At 46.4% G+C, this 22,225-nt stretch overlaps 1 protein-coding gene across 1 annotated transcript; it reads right to left on the minus strand.

Annotated features, from left to right (window-relative positions):
• Positions 1–5,033: 5,033 nt before the first annotated feature.
• LOC114429365 (insulin-like growth factor 2 mRNA-binding protein 1) lies at positions 5,034–7,962 on the minus strand. Its single transcript, XM_028398238.1, has 10 exons — positions 7,698–7,962; positions 7,486–7,620; positions 7,263–7,385; positions 7,036–7,171; positions 6,738–6,854; positions 6,541–6,657; positions 6,382–6,456; positions 6,158–6,289; positions 5,969–6,082; positions 5,034–5,825 (listed from the first exon to the last, which is right to left on the minus strand). Exons 1-10 carry the CDS (start codon positions 7,820–7,822, stop codon positions 5,670–5,672), a joined length of 1,230 nt encoding a protein of 409 aa, XP_028254039.1. The 5' UTR covers positions 7,823–7,962; the 3' UTR covers positions 5,034–5,669.
• Between the last annotated feature and the right edge of the window lie 14,263 nt (positions 7,963–22,225).

Here is a 22,225-nt window from a genome sequence, read left to right on the forward strand (position 1 = left end):
TCCACCAGCAGCTACACAGTCAGATAAAACAACAGGTCCATTTGCTTTGTTTTTCTTTCAAACAACGAAAATTAGAAGTGAAAATAGATGATTGATGGGTGAAGGTCCTCGCAGGGCGCTCTGACTCATGTCGGCCTTTCACAGAGAGAAATGCTAAATGCACCCAAACAGAAGAGAGAGATACAATCTGCTGTCATAAAAGAGAAGAAACCAAAACATGGAGGATATTCTGAAGTTAAAGGTTTCATGAAACAAGAAAATCAAATGCAAATTGAATAAAGAATCTCTTTTATGTTGGGTTTACAAAGAAGAAAGTTAACAGGTTTGTCTCCCCTTCAGTTCATTGTTCCAAAAACAACTAAGAATGGAGAAAGAAAACAAAAATCATCTTTGGAAGAAGTAAAAGTTTTTTCTTTTCATAGACTATCCACTACAGTATATGGAGATGCCGCTACCCAGTTATTTATTTACCTATATTTCTTTTGAGCAACTTCTTTTTTTTGTTCTTTTTTTTGTTTTTGTTATTTTTGTGTCCTTTTTCAAAAAAATTAACATTTACCTATTTGTTTTTCCCTAAGAGGTAGATCAACAAAACAATGACATGTTACAGGTGTGTCAGGAGGTGGGATCACAGGGAGGGAGGTGGAGCAGCAGGGCAGAGCGTCCGGAGGGTTCTGGGGCATTTGTAGCAGATAATAAAAAAAGCAACCATTGTTTTGAATGGGCCTCACCGTCACTCATCAGGTGTCCCTAAAAACAGACAAACCATCCTCGACCCTGGCTGCCCTCCCCCCACACCACCCGCACCGCCCGCACCACGGTGTGTCCTTATTGGGTTTTTGTCTTTTTTAATCATGTATGTTTACAGTCCCATCTCTAAGCTTCAAAAACTGAAAAATAAATTAAAGTCAAAGAGTGAAAAAGTGACTGTACTGTAACAAACATGTCTGACAGCTCTCGTCTTGTTTTAAAGAAAATAAAAGAAACAATCTTTTAGCTGAGTTTGCTCATGCTTTGAGGTAGCGTTCCTAGTTATGTGTCAAGAGGTTTGCTCGTTACTTTACTCTGTCCCTCTGCAGGGGTGAGGGGGTGAGGGGGTGAGGGGCGGGCTTTGTTTCAGACTAATCAAGACTCTGAGCCCGTTTCTGCTGATGAACGGCGAGGGGTTTGTGGAGGAAAATGAACAGTGTCTGTTAATGTGTCTGTCGATGCTCCGCTCTGCTGCCACCAACAGGAGGCTGTGATCGAGCTGACAAAGGACCAGACCAGCGAGCTTCTCCCTTTTGCATATACTTTACAAGACTGCTGACCAGTTCCAAAGCATCCCATTATATTCAGAAGCATCATCGCCACCAGCAGCCGTCTGAATTCATGACGCACAGGATGGCACCTTAACCTGTTCACACGGCTGTGTGCGCTCGTACGCTTGCACAGATGTTAGATATTAAAGCCTCAGCTTCGTGGACATATTCAACAACCGCTTTATAGCAGCTAGCATGTTAGGCCTGTGCTCTATTGACCCACAGGTACAGACACTCAGGAATAGTCAGCATCAAAATAACGTTAGGGGTTAAAAACACTGGTATGGTCCTTTAAACCAAGCTGAAGATTGGTACATCAGCGCTGTGTTATTCATATTAGTGTGTGGCAATGGTATTGATATTTTACACTGTGGCACCTCACACTACCAAACTCTGTCCAGCAGCTGATACTTCAGTACATTGCTCGCCTTGCATAACAAACAGAACTTCTTTGTGGCTCCTGGGTCCTGACAGCACAGAAGAACCCGCCGAGCTGTTCTGTGCCTGTCAGGATGCCGGCCGGCCGTTTTACATTCTCGCCTTCAGAGAGTGGCAGCGGGAGGCAGCACAGCGCACCTCAGCTTCACCCTACATCTCTGCTGTACAAACAAAACAAGATGAGAAGAGCTCAGCTCCAACATGAGACGTCACCGCACCAAGAGTCCGGAGACCGTCCAGTGAGGTCAGTGTTAGCAGCCGAACATCATGACTCTTTACTGCATTTTGGACCGAGCCCCTTCCTGTGTGTTTTGGCACAGTTACTGTCATGGACTGAGCTACGTGTTAGTACTTCCTGGTATTTATAGCTGTGTTGTTAATAGATTTGTGCATTCAAAAGCAAAAGAACAAAAAACATGATCAAATTCAGCTGTTTTCATTTTGCAATAGAGTCAGAACATTGATCGTAATAATAAAAATAAAAAGGTTAAAGTAAGAAAGTCAAAAAGGTCTTGAACAGAAGTGAGCTAAACGAGCACGGTGGAGACCAGCGCGAGAGAGGGGGAGGGCCCTGACACGCCCACTCCCCAAATGAAATGATTTTTTTAATGAAAGGAAATGATATAAAGACTCCTATCAGAGTACAGAAGGGGTGAGGACAGGGACAGGTCGGAGGGAGAGGTGACAGCACCGTCTTCCTCCCCCATCCTTCCGCCTCCTCTTCCCTCTTCTTGATCTTTTTTTTTGTTTCCTTAAAGTTTTGCATCAGGTGTTCTCAGTCGTTTCTATAGTTTGTCATCACTTAGTGCAACAGTCCGTCCCCAGATGTCACGTCCAAATAAAGCTTGCTGTATTATCAACATAAAAATCCAATCGATGAATCCTAACCCAAAGCCTGGGGCTGAAGAATGAATCCTAAATAGCGTCTTGGTGGTTGTGAACAGAGCTCTATGGTTTGGAAAGAGGTGGAAACCGAGATCAGCACCTCTGCACAAAAATGGAAGCATGGACACGATAGAACAGACTTCTACCTGTGTGTGTGGGTGAACGCGTACGGGTAGCCGAGGTGTGTGTGTGTCGGTGTGTGTGTGTCGGTGTGTGTGTGTGTCGGTGTGTGTGTGTCGGTGTGTGTGTGTGTGTCGGTGTGTGTGTGTGTGTCGGTGTGTGTGTCGCCGAGCACAGGTAAGACATTAAAAGGTTGTGAGTGGTCTGGCAGTGTCTTTCAGTGACTTAGCTTTTCTTTCTCAACGGCTTTTCCCATTTGGAATTTTTAAGCTTTTTTTCCAAAAATACAAAAAGTATGGTGGTCACCTTTTAGAACGTGTAAATGTACAGGTTTTCATCTATCACACCGCTGATGTTGTTGTTTTTAAACTCCCATTTTTTTCCAAATAAAACGTTCTCTCCGTCCTCGGTCAGCTGGACGCAGACGGAGGCGGCCATAGCTTCTCGTCCTACTTTTTTCTGCTTTTTTTTCAGTTTCACCCAACCACATCCCATGACAAAAAAAAACATTTAAAACCAGTGAAAACACCTGCACACACACACACACACACACTGAGCGCATATATGTAGCCAACAGGGAGTATCTGAGGTGTCGTGGTCAGTGCACAGGTAATAAATATTCACATTCAGAGAAGTCAGAGCTAGTTCTGGTCTGTGTGTGTGTGTGTGTGTGGGGGGGGGGGTCTGTGTGTGAGTGTGTGTGTGTGTGTGTGTGTGTGTGTGTGGGGGGTCTGTGTGTGTGTCTGTGTGTGAGATGCCCTCCACTGCTTGTCGGACAGCTCCCTAACCTGAGGAGGCTGAGGAGGACCAAGTGGCTGAAAGCTTCCTTCCACGTGTCCTCTTTGTAGGGAGAACCTATTTGAACACTTAAAGCCCTCTCGTAATGTAATTTGGTGCTTCTTGATGATGTCATCAAAATAAGGCAGGAGACGAGGGTCCCTCCGAGCACGCGGCGCACCAGAAGCCGTGGTTTGCATGGTTCGGATAAACAGTGAAACGCGGTGCGTTCAGTCTCCGCATGCGCTTCGGGACCCTCGCTCGAGTTAACACCACTCCCCATTGGCCAATTTTCTGGCTGCTCCAATCACACTTCAGGAAGACAGAGAGCATGTTTTCCTCAGCTGAACAGGCAACATGGCACTCCACCCACTTCCTCTCTACACCTCCATGTCATCCTGAACTCAGTCAACCATCATCACACCAAAAAAAAAACAGAAAAAATAACCAAAGCAACAAGACAATACTAAAAAAAATTACTTTTTTCTTAAAAAAATAAAAAATATTCAGGACTATCAGCTCTTCTTTTCTTTTTTCTTCTCATATAAAACACCAGCAAGCAAAAAAAGTTAGGAATACTGAGGTAACTTTACCCTGAGGTAGGTTTTCTTTTTCATTTCTTCTCTAATCTTTTCTAATCTTGGCAATGAGCGTCCAGGCGTCGCCCCTGCCCCTCATTATCATACCAGGCAGGGTCTGGAGGCTCCGCCCACAGGCCTCTGGCAGATTGGGAGAGAGAACGAGGAAGCCGCTCCTTCAGTCTGATTTTACCCTTACTGAGCTCAAGGCAGGGAGCTTTGGAAGACTTATTTCTTTTTTTGGTTCCTGCCAACAGCCAAGGCCAATCCCACTCCCCATGAACACTAGAGCCATAATTCTGGTGTTAAACACTCCACCCTGTCCCAGACTGGCCTTGGATGTCCAGCGCCGGACAATGAGCAGAATGTCTCAGACACACCTTGTCTTGTCTGCCATTGCCAGACTCTCTCCTACAGATGTGAACGTCACACCTGACTCGCTGCCTTCAATACATTCACCAGAGGGGCCGGGCTAACTCACATATCATATATATAATATATATAAAATATGCCGTTTAAGGTGCGGGCCGCTGACCAGCGAGCATAGCATGGCAGTTTTACCGAAGCTGTTTCACATGTGTGAGCTAAGCCGCTGCAATAGAACTGCAGGACCAGCTGCGACCTCCGCCTCCCTTACTGTCTCTTGCTGCGCCTTCCGCGGCACGTGGAGGTGGGCGCTCAGCGTCTGCCCCGCCCCCAGCCTTGGTTGTAGGCTACAGTATGCTACATATCACAGGCAGGGGACTGGGAAACAAGACGAGAGCCCCCTTTGTTTTTTTGTTAAAGAAGGCACGGCGGCCAGGCGCAGCATTTCTTAACTTTTACATGAAGATTATATATTTACAACCTCACATTTCCTTCTTCTTGTTCCTAAACTCTCTGCTATTCAGAGAGCTGTTTGTTAAAGAGCAGTGTTAACATCTGCGGCCCCTCTTCAAAACGTTCTCTGGCTGGGGAGGCCACAGGGCCGGGTGACAGCTACAGTCAGGACCAGGACCTATGACCCCCCTAAATGTGCCGCTGCAGCAGTTTCCTGCTCCCTCTCCCGCTCCGTCTCACTGCATTCTATCAATAATAGCTCTGAATAAAACATTTCTATACATATATCTCTATGTTTAAAAAAACCACCCTTAAAATATAGGACTGACTGCAGATGGCTGGAAAGGTCGAAGGGCGATTGAAGGACAGGCCCCTGCTAGTGTGTCTTGGAAGCAGCTAAGCAGCCGGCTGATACCAAGGCACACTAGGAGGACACTGCCCCTCTCCGTCCCTCCTTCCCTTCATCCCTCCACCCTCACTCAGTCTTTCATCTGGCCTGGCATCTGGTCTGTTCTCAAGTTTCTTTTTTTATTCATTTCATTTTTTGATTTTATTCATCTTCTCTCTTCCTCGCTAAACGCCTCTTCCTCTGTGGCGTACCTCCTCCCTCATATCTCTCCCTGTCTATCGCTGGGTCCGTGTGTCGCTCTCCTGTATCCGTCCGTCCGTCTATCCGTCCATACATGCATTTGTCTGTCTGTCCATCAGGCAGGGTGGGGGCCCCACGGCATGTGAGGAGGGTGCAGGACCCTCACTTCCTGCGTGGCTGGTGGTCCTGAGTCAGTCCCTGCGTATGGCTGCCCATCTCTGTGAAGCCCTGTGGGTTAGGGCTGGTGTTCATGGCCACCCCGCCTTTCTGTGACTGTTTCACCTGGGTCAGGATGTCACGGATCTTCCTCTGAGCCAGCTGGAGGACGGGCAAGAAAAGTGTGTGAGCGCTGCAGTCGTGAAGATTCGTGAGGAGAACTTACAGCTGGAGAAACTGAACCAAAAGCTGCACTACTTTAGAAACTACGTCCACCCATTTACACGAGGCACCATGAGGTGTACCTGGCTTGCGTAGAAATGTCCGTTGATCTTAACGATGACCTGGTCGTTTTCGTCAGGCGTCTGTTCTCTGGGCACCACCACCTCAGCTGCTGTCAGGTTCTGCAGCTCATTCACCTGGACACAGAGCGTTACGTTAGGTCACAGCAGCTGGCTTACATCAGCAGTTTAAAGCTTGTTCCTGCAGCTTACCGTCTTGCCTCCTTTGCCGATGACCCTTCCTGCTGCAGCAGCGGCCATCTTGATGTGGGTCTCCAGCTTGACCTCCTCCTTTGGCCCAAAGAAGTTCTCCTCCTTCAGTTTGCCGTAGATTCTGCCCTGAGCCTGAGGGATTCAGTGAGGGTAATCGGAGGTCAGGACAGACACCAGCTAAAATAAATGGGATGATATTGATCAGCTGACTGTGTGTTGTGTACCTTAAACTGAGCCTCAGGGGGTCCTGTCACAATCACCATCCTCATTTTAGAGTCTGGAGCTTCAGCTGGTGCAATCTGAGGAGGAGGGGAAGAGTACATGACTAATGTCAGCCTGAGTTCTGAACATGCATGTAGAAAACACGTCTTTGGTCTGCAGACCTTGATAGAAGCTCCAGCGAAGCGGCTCAGCTGCTTGATGTGTTGACCTTTCTTGCCAATGATGGCTCCCACCGCTTGTGCTGGGATGTAAACATGGACCGTCTCCTGCTCCGGAGCCTGAGCACCAGGCAAAGGTCATTTTACACTTGGTTTGGAAAGAAGACGGATAAGGAGGCATTTTCAGCAGTAACACTTACCCCAAAGCAGCCGTAGGGGGCGCCGCCGGATGCATTTCCAGGAGGAGGTGGGGGCATGTTGGAGGAAGAAGGGAAGAGGCCCAGAGCACCCAGGTTGAGTCCAGGGATCAGGTGGGTCTGTTGCTACGGAGAAGGAGACTGCAGGTTAAAGGTCAGGGGAAGGCTACAAACGTGAGGTTCTCACCCAGTCCGTCCAGGAAAACAAAAAGGTGTGTCACACTTCAGTTACCCAGGAAAGGTGTGTGTGTCTGTGTGTATGTGTGTCTGTGTCTGTGTGTGTGTCTGTGCATGGACTCACATTCATAGCAGCGATGTCGTTCTCGTAGGCCTCTCGGACCTTCTTCATGATCTCCACCTCGGCCTGGCAGCAGTCTTCGATGGGGCCTTTGATTGTGATGGTTCTCTCTGGGTTGTACAGCGTCAGGTCCTGAAGACTGTGCACATGAAACCAAGGAAGGGTTAATTACAGCGTACAGACAGTGAGTTCATGGACAGCAGCCGCGCTGCACTGCGTGTGTCTCCTACGGGGAGATGGTGATCTTGGTGTTCGTGTCCTGTTCCACTTTCTTCAGGTTGCGTCCCTCCTTTCCGATCAGGCGTCCCACAAAGTTGTTGTGAGCGAGAATCTTCAGGGGAACCTCATCAGCACTGCGGAAAGGAAGGTCAAAGGTCAAAGGTCATGCTGTCCAGTATTAGCTTATGCTACCAGCTACAATGAGGACATGCAGGACCTCTGTGCGAAACCTACGTCTTGGTGTCTTTAGCTTCCTGGTGCATGATGTCCAGGATCATACGGCAGGCGGCGGAGCAGCCCTCAGGGGTGGAGTAGATGCTGATGGGCTTCTCTGCAGCACCTGCATTCTCCTTGCGGTGAACGTCAACCCTGGAGAGACAAAACAGTTAAAACAGGAAGACACAGGCAGAGCGCCCGTCTTCATGCCATTGATGAAAACCACCCACTTGCTCTGCGTCTGCTTGGTGATGTTGCGGATGGTGGCTCCCTCCTTGCCGATGATGGCTCCGACATACTGCGTGGGCACGAGCAGTCTCAGAGGGATGTCGGCATGTGGGGGTTTGGAAGGCATCCCGGAGGTCGGGGACCCGCTGCGGGGACCTCCGCGGGGCCCGTAGCCAGGGCGCCTGCCGTTATCAGGCCCCCGCTGGCCTCCCTCCAGCTCAGAGGTTTCATCTGGGATGTAGGAGACATGCAGCGCGTTGTTCTCAAACTGGTATCCATTCAGCTTCTGGATGGCTCTGGGGAGGGACACAGCAGCAGGTCAAACACCGTCACACTGAAGACACTTCAAGTCAAATTCAAATACACAGCAGTGTTACGAGCCCTAATTATATATCCATCAAAGAGGCGATGATGATCGCTCAGCTTCGGTCAGACACTGAACCTGCAACAGGCTGCACTTCACTTCTTTGAGGCAAAGCTCAGTTCATAAAAATGACCACTAGATGGCACACATATCTCCTACCTTTAAGAGCTGCTCAGGTTTAAACTTCATACAGAATGTTTAGAACACACAGATGGAACACATCATAAACAGAGTCAGACTACAGTAACTCACTGCCTGGCATGTTCCCGGGTTGCATATGTGACATTGACCACTGCAGTCTCACTGTCTGTGTTGACTGAAAGAAAAACAAGAAAGACAGGCGTTCAACACCACACACACACATCAGCTGTCAAAGAGGAACACACACACTCACAGGTTATGACTACAGGAAGTGGGATTACAGAGAATATGGTTCTTATTATATCTATATCTAATCTGGCAAATTGTACAACAACACACAGCCGCAGCACGTTACAGCAGAGCCTCCTCCTCTGTCATTACTCTCATGCGTCCTGTCGGTGTGTCTGCTGACGCCTTCAGCACTTTGTGTCTGTTTACACTTAAACTGAGATCAGATCACGTTTATGACCAATTAATGCAGAACAGCAGAGTCTGTGTGCCGTTCCTTCCCCCCGATCAATAGAACACAGTCTGGTGCAGGCTGAAATTGAATCACTGATTAATATCCGTCTTTCTGTCCATGCAGCTCCTGTGAGTGCTGGGACATGCTCCGCCGGCGGAGTGACCTCCACAGCTTCACTCGATGCAACCCGCCTGCTCCTGCTTCAGGACACACGCCGACATGTGGACAGGGGGGATATGCTGCCATGGATTTGTATTGAGTTTAGCCACCGAACCCAGATTTACAGTAGCAACCAGTCTTCTGCCACTAGGTGGCAGCAAAGAGCCACAGACCACACAGCTCAGAAGGGGAGCGCTAAAACGGAACCCTGAACTCTCCTTTAATTTGGAAGATGACAGGTACAGGACGGCGGCAGGAGGGCGGGAGGTTCAGGCTCACCTTGTTCACAGTTTTCTACGGTTCCACACTGAGCCAACAGACCGTCCAGCACCTGACAGGGAGAGAGAGGAACACTGTCAGTGCACCGCTGCAGCAGGTTAAACAACAGAGAAAAGGCACTGGGAGACATTTTCCTCTGATCGGCTGATGCTGCTGAACTTCACATCAGCTCAGTCACTGGGTATTTGGGCAGAGCTCCACTTTGTCGGCCCGCCTGAACCAACAGTGTCGGGGTTTAAAGAGGTGGTTCAGTCCGCTTCCTGAACGGAGCTGGATCAAAAACCTCCATGAAAATATGACCACATGTTCTTATTGTTCCCTCGATAACAGACTCTGTGAAGTGTTCTGGAGGCTTCTCGCCTGCACCACTAGGACACCATGATGGACCTGAGCAGTGTCACATCATAACAATTCACCAGGGCCTTTCGCTGGTCTCCAGGTTGTAAAAATTACATGCTGATTTTAGTTTATTTAAGTGTTGTAAAATCAAAGAAATGATTTTTTAATTAATGGCTTTAAATGCACAAAAGACATGTTTGAGTCCTCTTTACTTTTAGGATGATTGTTTGTTGTTGTTGTTTGTGTTGAGGCGCTGGGCTCTGTATGGTAGTAAAACTCACAGTTAAGTAAAAACATTGTGTTGTTACAGTGTGCATGCAGACCTGAAATGATGCTTTAATCATGAGATCCACAGTGGGCTTTTTTAATAAGACTCAGAGTTTTAACCACCAATCAGACACAATGTGGATCTTTATTAATCTGTACATTTATCTATTGAAGACACACATGTATCCAGGAACAATTAAAACACTGTCCTTTATCAACGAGAGGCAACGATCTGAAAAGTAAAGGCAGGAATTCATTTCTGCAAATCGATCCTAAAATATTTATAGAATTTCTGTTGAGCACTGAAATGACATTAATCATGACTGACGACTCTTTGAGCTTCTATTCTTAACCAACTTCAGAGGCTGCGGGTTCATTTTAAGTCATTAATCTTAACTGTTGTTCTTTTCTCTGAGGTTTAACCCTCACAGGACGTGCGGTTCTGATTCTGAACTTCAAAGTGTTTATTTACTCTGATCCAGAGTGAAGCTGGGAATTAACTTAATACACTTAAATCCACTAAAAGCTGCACCTTATCCATAACTTTATAAAAACATTTACTTTAAGGTAACACAAATGTTTCCATCTGTTGAACTCTTAATCAGCCTTCACATTAATTTAGACTCATTAAAGTCATTTACATTTTTCTGATGGTTTTGCTGAGAGACATCGCCCTCGTGTGGACACGAGCAGCAGAACAGAGCGGCAGGAGACACACACACACACACACACACACACACACACACAGAGCCACTCCCAGGAGCAGTCGCTGTGCCACACCCTCGCAAAAACAATGAAACCAACACATGCAGCTACACAACACATGCAGCTACACAACACATGCAGCTACACAACACATGCAGCTACACAACACATGCAGCTACACAACCCATGCAGCTACACAACACATGCATGGAACACACTGATCCTCCTGCACTCATCATTCAAATCCAATAAATAATTAAGGAATATTTGTCCATCCTGTGTTCCAGGATGGACAAACCAAGACATGCTGAATGGTTCTTTAAAATGTCTGTTCACACAAATCTACACTAATTATGAGAACAATGTGTTTTGTGAGAGGCTGTGTGATGATCAGTGTAACCTGATTATTATTAATCTACAAGCTTAACTTCTATGATCCATATATTCAGTTTTTAACGTGGCATAATGATCAAACATGTTTTAAACATTTTTATTAGAAACTCAGGATTCTGACGTCCAGGATGTGGATACATAAAAACATAACGACTTCACATCCTTTCAATTACAAAATGTCAGATCGAAGCATCACCATAGATTGATAGGAGCAACACAGCAGGTCAGAGGCCGCTCTCTGCCACACAACAACGGCATGAAGCATGGACGGAGATACAGGAACTCGTCATCACTTCACACATTCTGGAGGATGTTACACACAGACAGACACACACACACAGACACAGACAGACACACACAGACACAGACAGACACACACACACGGACACACACACACACACAGACACACACACACAGACAGACACACACGGACACACAGACACACACAGACACACACAGACACACACAGACACACACAGCCTTGCGGTTGTCATATGTTACTGTACTTGGTCTTTGACATTCAGCTGACGTGCCGACACCACTGCAGTAATGCGCCCTACAGTCACTGGGTTAAGTTCATATGTTAATCAATGACTTTCAGTTAGGGTTCCATTCTAATCACCAGGTTCCCAATAGAAGCGTCCGTGGCGGCCGTGCCGCAGCTTCATCCTTCTCTCCGCACACAGTGCTCCTGACTTCAGTCTGTGGTTTCATGACTCATCTCTGAGGTACATATGACCCATAAACACCCCGCGACCACAAACACACACACATGCCTCGAGTGCTACGAATGTTTGCAGTGAGGCCAGCCTGGGTGGCGTTACAAGCTTTACCCTCCTGGTACTGGGGACACTGGGGTGGATTCTACAGCAACGTGACGACGTCAGGTGACGAACGTCTTCATCCAGAAGCAGAGCCTCACTGCAGTGATGTGTGCGGTTCCCTTTCTGTGTGTGCTGCTGCTTTGTGCCTTTAGAGGCAGCGGAGTGCAGAAACAGAACTTAGACCCCGGTGTCGACGCTCATGCCTACAAAACTAAGACTCTTTTCAAAATAATATACAGTGTACACAGGCTGAGGGGCTCAGGGTCACTTTATAGGTGGAGAACTTTAGAATAGCCGTCCTCCATTTCTCCTGTGGACTCTATCTCCGTGGGTTCAGTGAAGAGGTCATTTAGCAGCACTAAGAGGTGTTATTCACTGAGAGTGGACCAACACACCCTGACCTGCCATAAAACAACTAAATGTGCACAACAGGCACAAAAAGCTAGCTCCCTCACTGGAGGTCTGTGCAATTCATCCATCTCCACCACAGCTGGTGACTCTCTGTGCATGAACCAGAACCCTGCTGGTTTGTCACCCATCTATCAGTGGGTTACTAATACATGAACAGAAACACACACATCTCATTTCACACAGTGGTAGGACACAGTGCTGGGGGCGGTGTGGTTAGTGTGAAAGTCTCAAGTTAACAAGAGAAGAAGGAAAACAGGGCTTACCTCCCACTGCAGGTGAGGGGGGATGTTCCTGATCTGCAACTTCCTGGTCCTGTGGAGAAGAGGAGAAGATGTAAGCAAACATCCTGTGTGCATTCATGGACGTTCTCAACGTGGAATCTTAATGAGAGACTCTTTGTAAATACAGGAACTCCTAATCACATCAGCACAACCAATGAGAGCGACTGTACGAACACGAAGTCTCCAAATGATATCGGAAAAAAATAACAAAAGAATGTGCAAGGGCATGAGGCACAGGAGAGATGCTGTGTGTGTGTGTGTTGAAACCCAGGGATGAAGGCGGGAGTAAAGAGTGGAGTAAAGAGTGGAGTAAAGAGTGGAGGAGGCCACTGAATGAAGCCAGAACGTGTCCTGTGAGACAAACGAGCGGCTGTTTGAAGTAAAGCTGACCGACTCCTCTGACATGTACAAGACACAAGCCTGGTTTCTGGGTTTTTTCCTTGTGTGTCACATATACTGGAAAACAGCATGCGAGGCACTGGCCACTGTGAAGGTGTTACTCTTTATAAACCTTTTAATTTGTGGGGATGACTGAAAAACATGCGAGTGCTGCTTGAATGGTTTTTAAAACGGGTCCCGGCCGGCTGCAGGCTTCCTCTTCATGAATGACTTTTACATTTAAAGCTCTATTTTGGAATCAAACATTTGCTCCATCTGCGTTGGACGTGGAGCCAGTTGCAGATTGTGCGTGTTTCTCACAGAGATATGTCCTGTATCACCCCGATGTGTTGCACAGGAGGCACCGACACTACTCCACCATCTGTAACACTATCTCTCTGAACCCAGATAAACCGCGAGAAACGTCTTGGCGACTAACAACTACTCTTTTCCTGCATGTTTCTACGTCCACGTCCTCAGCACCTCTAAACCTACACATCCCAGACCAACTGTCAAACAGTGAAGCAGCATGTTTGAGAAGCGCCCACGCAGAATACCAGGAGGGCGGAGCACGCCTCTGTCTTTAAGTGGAAATGGATCTTTTTTTACTTGGTGGGTCTCAGTGGGCTTTAACGAGCCGCTGGACTTTTTTCAGTGTCCCATCTTCACCACCATTACCATCTTCAACAACAACACGCCCAGCGGAGCATCAATGGTTTAAAAACAACCAACCCCCTCCCTCCCCCCCTCCCTGCCTCCCAGGCTTAACCCCACCCAAACCCCCCAGGAGGTTCCACCACAGATGAATAGTCTTTTGTGCGTCTAGAATACCTGACATCCCCCATCCAAAAATAAATGGAAAAGCCCTTTGATCTGCGATCAATGCTTGAGCGTCAGCTATATCACCGACTCCAACCAAACAGACCTGTTCTCCACACCTCCACCACCCACACACTCTTCATGGGCCCCCAACACCAGCAAAGTTCTACCTTATAACTAACACCCCATTATCCTCTCCAATGCCATTCCAAACCACACACACACACACGTACATATACATCCCAACCCCCATCAATGAACTGGGTTGACCCCTACCGTCACCACCTGCCAACCCACAGCCTACACCATTGGCTGAAACCATGGCAACAGGTTAGGAATGGGCGGGCAGAGAAGATGGATGGGCGGGCAGATGGACAACAAAACAACATGCTTTCACATTCGCTTATGCGCTGGGTCACTCATCGGTTAAAGGTTTTGAACGTCATGGTGTTCTATGTCCAAACCTGAGGTCTTTGGGAACTTTTAAGAAAAGGTGACCTGGAATGCGGACTCGCACCAAGTGCAAAGACTAACAACTATTAGAAGACAGCAACTTAAACTAAATGATCTGCTCATCTCTGACTCATTATTGATATGCAAAGATGGAAGGGAGTCAATGGGGACTAAAAATGTCTGAAGCCCAACGCGAAAGAGCTGAAGCTGTTGAGGTTTCCTCAGCTGTGAAGGCATTAAACCCACAGCCAGCCTCCAGCAGGACAAAGAGCTAGTAGAAGAAAGAAAAGAAGCCAAAAGAATGGAAAGAGTGTGGTCCTCCAGGAGGAGGAGGAGGAGAGGAGCATGAGGAGAAAGGGGGCCTTTTGGGAGGGATCAAAGGCCAAAGGGTCATAGGTCCTCAGAGCAGAGGAGGAGGCCTCTGGTGACCGTAGTGAGGTGCGTCTGTGGTCAGGAGGGAGTTGGGGTACATTTTCATGGCAACATGGACACAGATATTATCCCAGAGATAAGTGCTGGTTACACCTCGACACCTCAGTGCTACTGAAAGACCAAAGGTGCCGGCAACAGACACAAACACAAGCAGACTGTGGAGTCAGCGGATACACATTCAGAGGTTCCATCAGACTGAACAGTGTGTGAAAGTCTCACATCTCAAATCTCTACACATTAACACACGTACTGCATATTTAATGTATTGGATCCATATGTTTAATACAAGTAAAAGATGGTGCATCGTTTTTAGACACTTTAACCAATCAGAATTCAATGATTTCACATTTGCAGTGAAACAAAGTGTGAACATGTGCAGACCAGCTCAGACCAGGTTCTGTTCCATGGCTTCCTTCCATGTGTATATTTGTAGAAAACTCACCATTGCTGTTGTTAAATTTAGTGCTGATCAATAAATTTAGTGATTACTATTAACCATGAAAGGACAATATGAGTTCAGCACTGTCAGGCCAGGAGCTCTGCTGGCCATCGATCGCTTGCACTGTACGAGCGTACAGTTAGACACAGCCGCTCGGGATTTACTGCCTTTCCTATCAACGTCTACATTCATCCACTTGTGTAGCTTAATGAGTACAACACCATCATAAAGCTTTCTGGGAAGCCTGTGTGTGTGTGTGAGTGTGTTACAGTATGCGTAGCAGCAATGTTTCTTTTAATCAGATTAAATGTGAAAGTCAGATGGAGAGAATACGAGCCAGTGAAAACTGTCCCCAGTAGGGCAACAAAGCACATTCATACGGTCACTCACACACACACACACACACACACACACACGTGGCAGCACCACAATCTAATGTCATCACGAGTGTGTGTGTGTGTGTGTGTGTGTGTTTGCAGCACCCAGTGGGAATTTTCTCACCACAAAGTCCGCTTTGACAGGTTAAACTTTCCTTTTCCAGAGATAACTTCTAGAATATGCATATTCAAACTGATGGAACATATGTTTAAAGACGTCGCATCACCTCCACCAGACACTGAGGTGATGTGGTGGACCATCCTGACGAACACCCGGTAACAGGAAAGTGCACACAACCAGCTTCAGCTTCCAGCCTCACAAACATTCATCGATACATCCCAAAGCCTTTTACCCACATTTTCACTGCATCAAGCACTAACTGCCTTCTGCTGGGGTCTGAAGTGACCTCACCAACAAACACTGTGAGGAACCACAGCGCCTCCAGATCAGACTAAACAAATCAGCACACCAGCCTCCATAAACAAACTGAAGGAAGGCTCTCTCCCCGCTTTAATCCCACCCACCCTCTTTAGTGAATGACAACACTTAGTATAAAATATATATATATGTTCATTGTGCAGGCATGGCATAATCACACTGCACCAATACTCCACAAACGTGATCACTCAGGCCACATTTGGAGGACCTGTCCCACACCAAGGCAAAGGTTTACTCTCACAGGCCTGTACCACAAGAAACCTCCTAAACACTGCTGATCTGCTGCTGTCACACACATGTGACACTGTTTAGAATGTGGCCTGAAACGGTGGCCGCAGTCCTCCTCTGTAGCATGACAGAGCTGGAAGTGTGCTGACAGACAACAGAACATGGAAACAGCTCGAGAGGAGCTCCCATCCCAGCGGAAACACACTGTGACATGCTACATCCCAGCATCCATATTGTGAGAATGTGCTGATCTAAGATGTTGTTATGCTAAGCTAACTGGCTACCAAATTGCATGTGCACCTGCTGACCGACCAAAAAAACACATGTAAGAAAATGTGGACACAACAAAACTTAGGACCTTCTCCTGTTTTCTGCTATGTGTTTTAAAAAAGCTGCAGTTCATGTGAACCCTCTTCTTCTAATGATGCCTCTGAAGTTTTCTTCTTCTGCTCTCTGGCCTGTTAAACTCATTAAGGACCAGTTACAGAGTCGACGGTCCGATCAGTGCGGCCATCACCTGCTCCCATCACAGAACCTTGTAGGAAGCAAACGCCGCCGGGCGCAGGAGCACAGAAGAACCGGGGGAGGGGGTTAATATTTTATAAGAGCTATCTAGCCAGCATAAAATCACAGATGAATATTTTATTGCTAATGGTGAGGAGCGAGTGGATGGAGGCAACCAAACACCATCGGCCCAACGTGCTTTGATAGCAGCCAAATAATGTACGGCGCGTTCAAACGTATTCCACCCACTGACCCTACGAACAAAGCCGGGGGGGGCTTCTAAACCTGGGTTTTAATAAGTCTGCTGGATCACGAAGTCATTAGATGCAACTGACCTCCTCTTCTCCCTGAACGTTTCAGTGGCAAGAAACACGTCCCACCCCTTTCTACACCTCTCCACTTCCTTTACTCACCCCCACCTCCCAGACTGACAGTTCCAGTGGAAGTAACCGTAGCTGTAAGAGAGCTTTAAATAGACAGAAGGGAGGAAGGAGGGAGGGAGGAGGGAGGGAGGAAGGAAAGTGAGCACAAGGAGGTGGTGAGAATAAGAGGTAGAGAGTGGAGGAGATTCCGTGCTAGTGAGCGAGGAGCATGTCAGCAGAGGAGGAGCGTGTCAGCTGTGAATATGTGTAAGAACAGAGGAGGTGCTTTTAAAGGGTGAATCCACCCTAAATGACAGGGAGGGAGCGTGTGCACGGCTTTCAACAGCCTCACACGCAGCTTCACCCCATGTGAGTGGGACAGGCTGCATTTATGAAACTTTAAACCTAATCTACCCGGAAGCTGCCTTCTAACCTCAGCCAATCAGAGAGCTGATAGAGACACACAAAACACAATTCATGCCTTTCTCATAGAGAGAGGGAGAGGGAGAGAGAGAGGCCCTGTCATAACTGTCATCCTCCCCTGATTGGCCCAGATTTATAGGGGAAAGGTCACAGTGAGTACTTGCTTTGATCCCATTGGTCCAACAAGGTCTTATGGGTGAATCTTGTCCAATCAGAACTTAATAAAAGACCCACTGCAAGGACTGTGGAGCACATGCTAATCAGAACAGGCACAGTCTATTTTTAATATAGCCGTCAATAAGTGTGTTTATTCTTACTGAAGTAGATTAAAACATGAAATATTTCTAAAAATAAAATGATGTCAGTATTTGGGATTTAGAACAGAACAGAACAGAACAGAACAGAACAGAACAGAACAGAAGAGAATAGAACAGAGCAGAACAGAACAGAACAGAACAGAACAGAATAGAATAGAACAGAACAGAACAGAAGAGAAGAGAATAGAACAGAGCAGAATAGAATAGAATAGAATAGAATAGAATAGAACAGAACAGAACAGAATAGAATAGAATAGAATAGAACAGAACAGAATAGAACAGAACAGAACAGCATAGAATAGAACAGAACAGCATAGAATAGAACAGAACAGAATAGAACAGAACAGAACAGCATAGAATAGAACAGAACAGAACAGCATAGAATAGAATAGAACAGAACAGAACAGAACAGAATAGAACAGAACAGCATAGAATAGACCAGAACAGAACAGAACAGAACAGAATAGAACAGAACAGAACAGCATAGAATAGAACAGAACAGAACAGAATAGAACAGAACAGAACAGAACAGAACAGAACAGAACAGAACAGACTAGAACAGAACAGAATAGAACAGAATAGAATAGAACAGAACAGAACAGAACAGAATAGAACAGAACAGAATAGAATAGAACAGAACAGAATAGAACAGAACAGAACAGAACAGAACAGAACAGAACAGAATAGAACAGAACAGAACAGAACAGAACAGAATAGAACAGAACAGAACAGAACAGAATAGAACAGAACAGCATAGAATAGAACAGAACAGAACAGAACAGAAACAGAACAGAACAGAACAGAGCTCCTGTGCGCCCTCAGATTTAGCCTGTGGTGGACAACATGTAGAAAAAGAGGAGGCCGCAGTTCTGGAATTCATTTAGGTTTAAAAAGAGGAGGGGGTGGGGGTGCAACAGTAGGCTATGGGTCAAAGTTCAGCCTCTGTTCTCCACTCTGACCCCGCCTGCTGCTGCTGCCTGTGCGCGGCTTCCATTTTGGAACAGGCGAAGTCTCCATTTTGAGCGCGGAGTCAGCCTCGGGCTGTTGTGCGGTTAGTTTTTTTTTTTAAAGAAAGAATTTTAAAAAATGACGTATTCTGCACATCACGGTCCATTCTGTGACGTCCTTCGCACGAGGCCGGCGCAGGTCTGACCCAGGGTCTGTGGACCTGCTGACGGGACTCTCGGTCATTAACCCGGTCCTGGATACCTGAACACAAAGCTCAGCCATGATGATGCTGCTCCACCTTCAGCAGCTCCCCCCTCGGCTGTGGCGCATGCTCCCCTCCTCCTCCCCCTCCTCCCCCTCCTCCCTCTATACTCGCCATTTTGTCTTCCTATGGCCATTTCATGTTGCGGACGCTGTGCCGGATACAGGCGGCGGAGGGAGGGGCGCAGGCCCTCAGCCTGATGAATACATGGTTCTCATTTATGAGCGGAACGTGTGCAAAGTCGGGCAGAAAATGGCGCACAGAGGAACGATCTGCAAAACGAGACGCTCACGTTTAACCGTGAGTTTGAAACATTTGTAGGGTCGGCTCGTATCTGTGAGGCTGTGCTGTCATTTGAACACACTGCAGGCTGCACACCACTCAGGGAAATGATCTTTGACCAAACTAACCACAGCCTGAGCAGTGAGGCGAGAACAAAGAATGAAATGATGAGGGTCAGCGGCGGCCGTGCGTCCACGGATACAAACAGACAACGTGTCATTAAGGGAAAGGGTTAACTGTATTCCATATAGCACAGATATGAAGCCATCTCCTCCTCATCTTCCTCTTTCACACACTCACACATGTGAGAGCCGGCAGGCAGCCATCATGACCAGGCAACGCCCATTTACTACAATGAGTCACATGACCGCACAATCCCCGCAGACAGACAGATACACAGACAGACAGACAGATGATCACAGCCTCCTCCATAAGACACAGATGGCAATTAATGACCGTCGCGCACACGCGCCTCTCCGCGCACCCAGCAGACAACAGCACTGAGCACGAGTGCGCGCCCCTCCATTCATAAAGTGCGTAAAAACTACTCGGGAGTAACTACTACTGGAGAGGGAGGGGAGGGAGGGGAGGGGCTGGCCGTGCCGCACAGCGCAAGGGAGGAAGAGGAGGAGGAGGAAGAGGAGGAGGGGGGGTCATACTATAGAATGTGTGCATGAGTCCCGCCGGACACAGCGCTTGTAGAATGGAGCAGAGAGGAGAGACAGCCCGTCCTCTCTGCTGTTCCGTGTCGCTCTTTGGAGCAGCAGTTAAACGCCCGCGCGTCTTTACGCACGGCGTGGACAGGTACAGAGGATCCTTTAAAACACGAATAAAAAGATCTCTGCGAACACACGCAGGAAACAACGAGCTGCTGAATGAGGCGCACACGTTAGAGTCTCATCTGCAGAAAAAACGCGTCGTATAAACAGAGAGATAATTTAAACACAGTCCGCGCTCCACTTAGAATTAAAGGCGAATTATCTGTCCTCCCCCCACAGGCACCCAAAGACGGCGGAGGGAAAGACAGGGGCTGCGTTAACATGGCGGCTATAGGAGCTCCTTTTCTTTAACTTGTGGCTCATCACGTGATGTTTGAATGACGCGCAGAGGTAAATTATATGAAGGTAAAATGATCACTGGAACTCCCTGGTTCAAGAATTTCCTTCGGGATTAATAAAGTCTTATCTTATCTTATCTTTCCTCTGATTAAAGCAACAAGAGGCAGGACAGCCGCAGAATCAGCAAATAGATTCAATGTCTGGAGACATTTGACTGATTTGATTCAAAATATAAGATCAAATAATCTCCTAAATATTTCTGAACTCCTGAGTTATATTTTCTTCATTTGTATTCCAGCATATATCAGATCTGTTCAGAGAAACAGCAGCAAACCTGGAAACATGTGTTCATGGAGCAGACGGATGGAGGCACCACCCAAAACTTGTTTTTAAAAAAGGAAATAAAATAATATCCGTACACACAAATAAAAATACATGAAAAATAATTTTTGACAATGAGTTTAAAGAGAAGTTTAAAGCACAGAACGAAATTCTGCCAAACTAACCAGTGTTTTTTATGTCATGTCCATTTAGCCTTACTTTAGTTTACTTTAGTTTATTTACCTTAATTGTATCTTAGTTTTATCTTGTTTCATGTTAATTATTATATGTTTTTATGTGTGCACCAATCACTAAGGCAGATTCCTGGTAATGTGAACCCCCTTCACTTACATGGCAACAAACACGATTCTGATTATTATTATTTATTATTTACTATTATTTTAGTTTCCCCGTTGTGGGACTAATCAAGGTAAATCTTAATCTTAATCTTAATCTTTCCAGTCTGATTGTTTTATTTGTTTTAATGTGATCAAAAGATTTTCAGAATCAACATTTAGTTAAAGAAATTCTTTGGTAGTTTGAAATAAATATAATGATATCCAAAGATCACTTTTCATTTTTATTTTTAGAAGTGGATTCATGTAATGGTCTCTGCATGAACATATTTTTTTCCCTGATGATCAATTAAATCAAAATAAGTCTTTTTCATTTGAAGCTGAGAAGCAGCAGGAAACTGAAGGAAAAGAAGTGAGACATTTATTTTTAACATGTTTTTTACCCGCCGGTGACGAGGTCAGAGCTGAAGGAGTCAGAAGAGGTTTGAGGAAGGAAACGGTCGATTCTGACTGATTTTTCTATTCATTAATTGATTTTATCTTTTTAAGTCTGTGATCGAATTCTTTACCTAAACTTGTAATTGAATCATTTCCATGAGCACAAAGTGTCCTTGTACAGATTAATGACATCTGAAGGTTTTCCACTTATTGATCACCAGGGCCCAGATGATACAGAACCATCTCTTCACCATCATCTGGACACTGAAACAAAAGGTTTCTGCAGATAATTCACTTCCTGGACTGAGCGAATGGAAAAGTGGACCGGGGCCCAGCCTCCCGTGTCCCCCCTCTGCAGAAACAAAATGGGGGAGGAAAAAGGAAGACGGGAGGGAAGGAGGGAGTTCCTGCTTTGTCTAAATGAGAAGCAGTGTGAGTGTGTGAGTGTGTGTGAGTGTGAGTGTGTGAGTGTGTGTGTGTGTGTGTGTGTGTGTGTGACGTCAACCTCTGCTTTGTTTTGAATCGGCGAGGAACAGGGTGGGACCAACAGCAGCCTATAGAAATGCAGCAAGAAAAGGGGCCCGTCTCCTCGCCACACACACACACACACACCTCTTGGATTTCATTCCCTCGTTTGCAGCTCTGAACAGCAGAGGGCCGCCTGAGTCGCTTTGCTCCTCTGCTGCTCAGACCTCAGCAAACTCCACTTAGTGTTTCAAGACAAAACGCTGAATTTTTAAAACAAAAAACATTTTGTGATGATAAAGTTTTGATTAAATAAAAAGCTCCACGTCATTCAGAGGCATCCAGGTGACAGAACAACAACAACAATAAGAACTTAAACAACCTGCCTGCTCCCTTTAGTGCAGATTAAAGAATAAAGACGACAAAATGTAGCACACGGTGTCCAGTAAAGAGAAATACAACCTTCCAACCTGCAGACTGATTTTCTCTGCAGAGTTCCACCTTCAAACCCTGTTGGAGCTTTGTTTACCTCATCACTTGTGCTTATGTTATGTTGCAAACCCTTTGCTATGTTTTTATGCTCATTTCATGCAGTGTAACTTTATTTAAAAAAATTAAACACGAACTAAAGGTCTTTTCAGTCTTTAAGGTTGCAGTCGGTGG

The sequence above is a fragment of the Parambassis ranga genome, unplaced genomic scaffold, assembly GCF_900634625.1.
Source record: "Parambassis ranga unplaced genomic scaffold, fParRan2.1 scaffold_121_arrow_ctg1, whole genome shotgun sequence".
Taxonomy (NCBI): domain Eukaryota; kingdom Metazoa; phylum Chordata; class Actinopteri; family Ambassidae; genus Parambassis; species Parambassis ranga.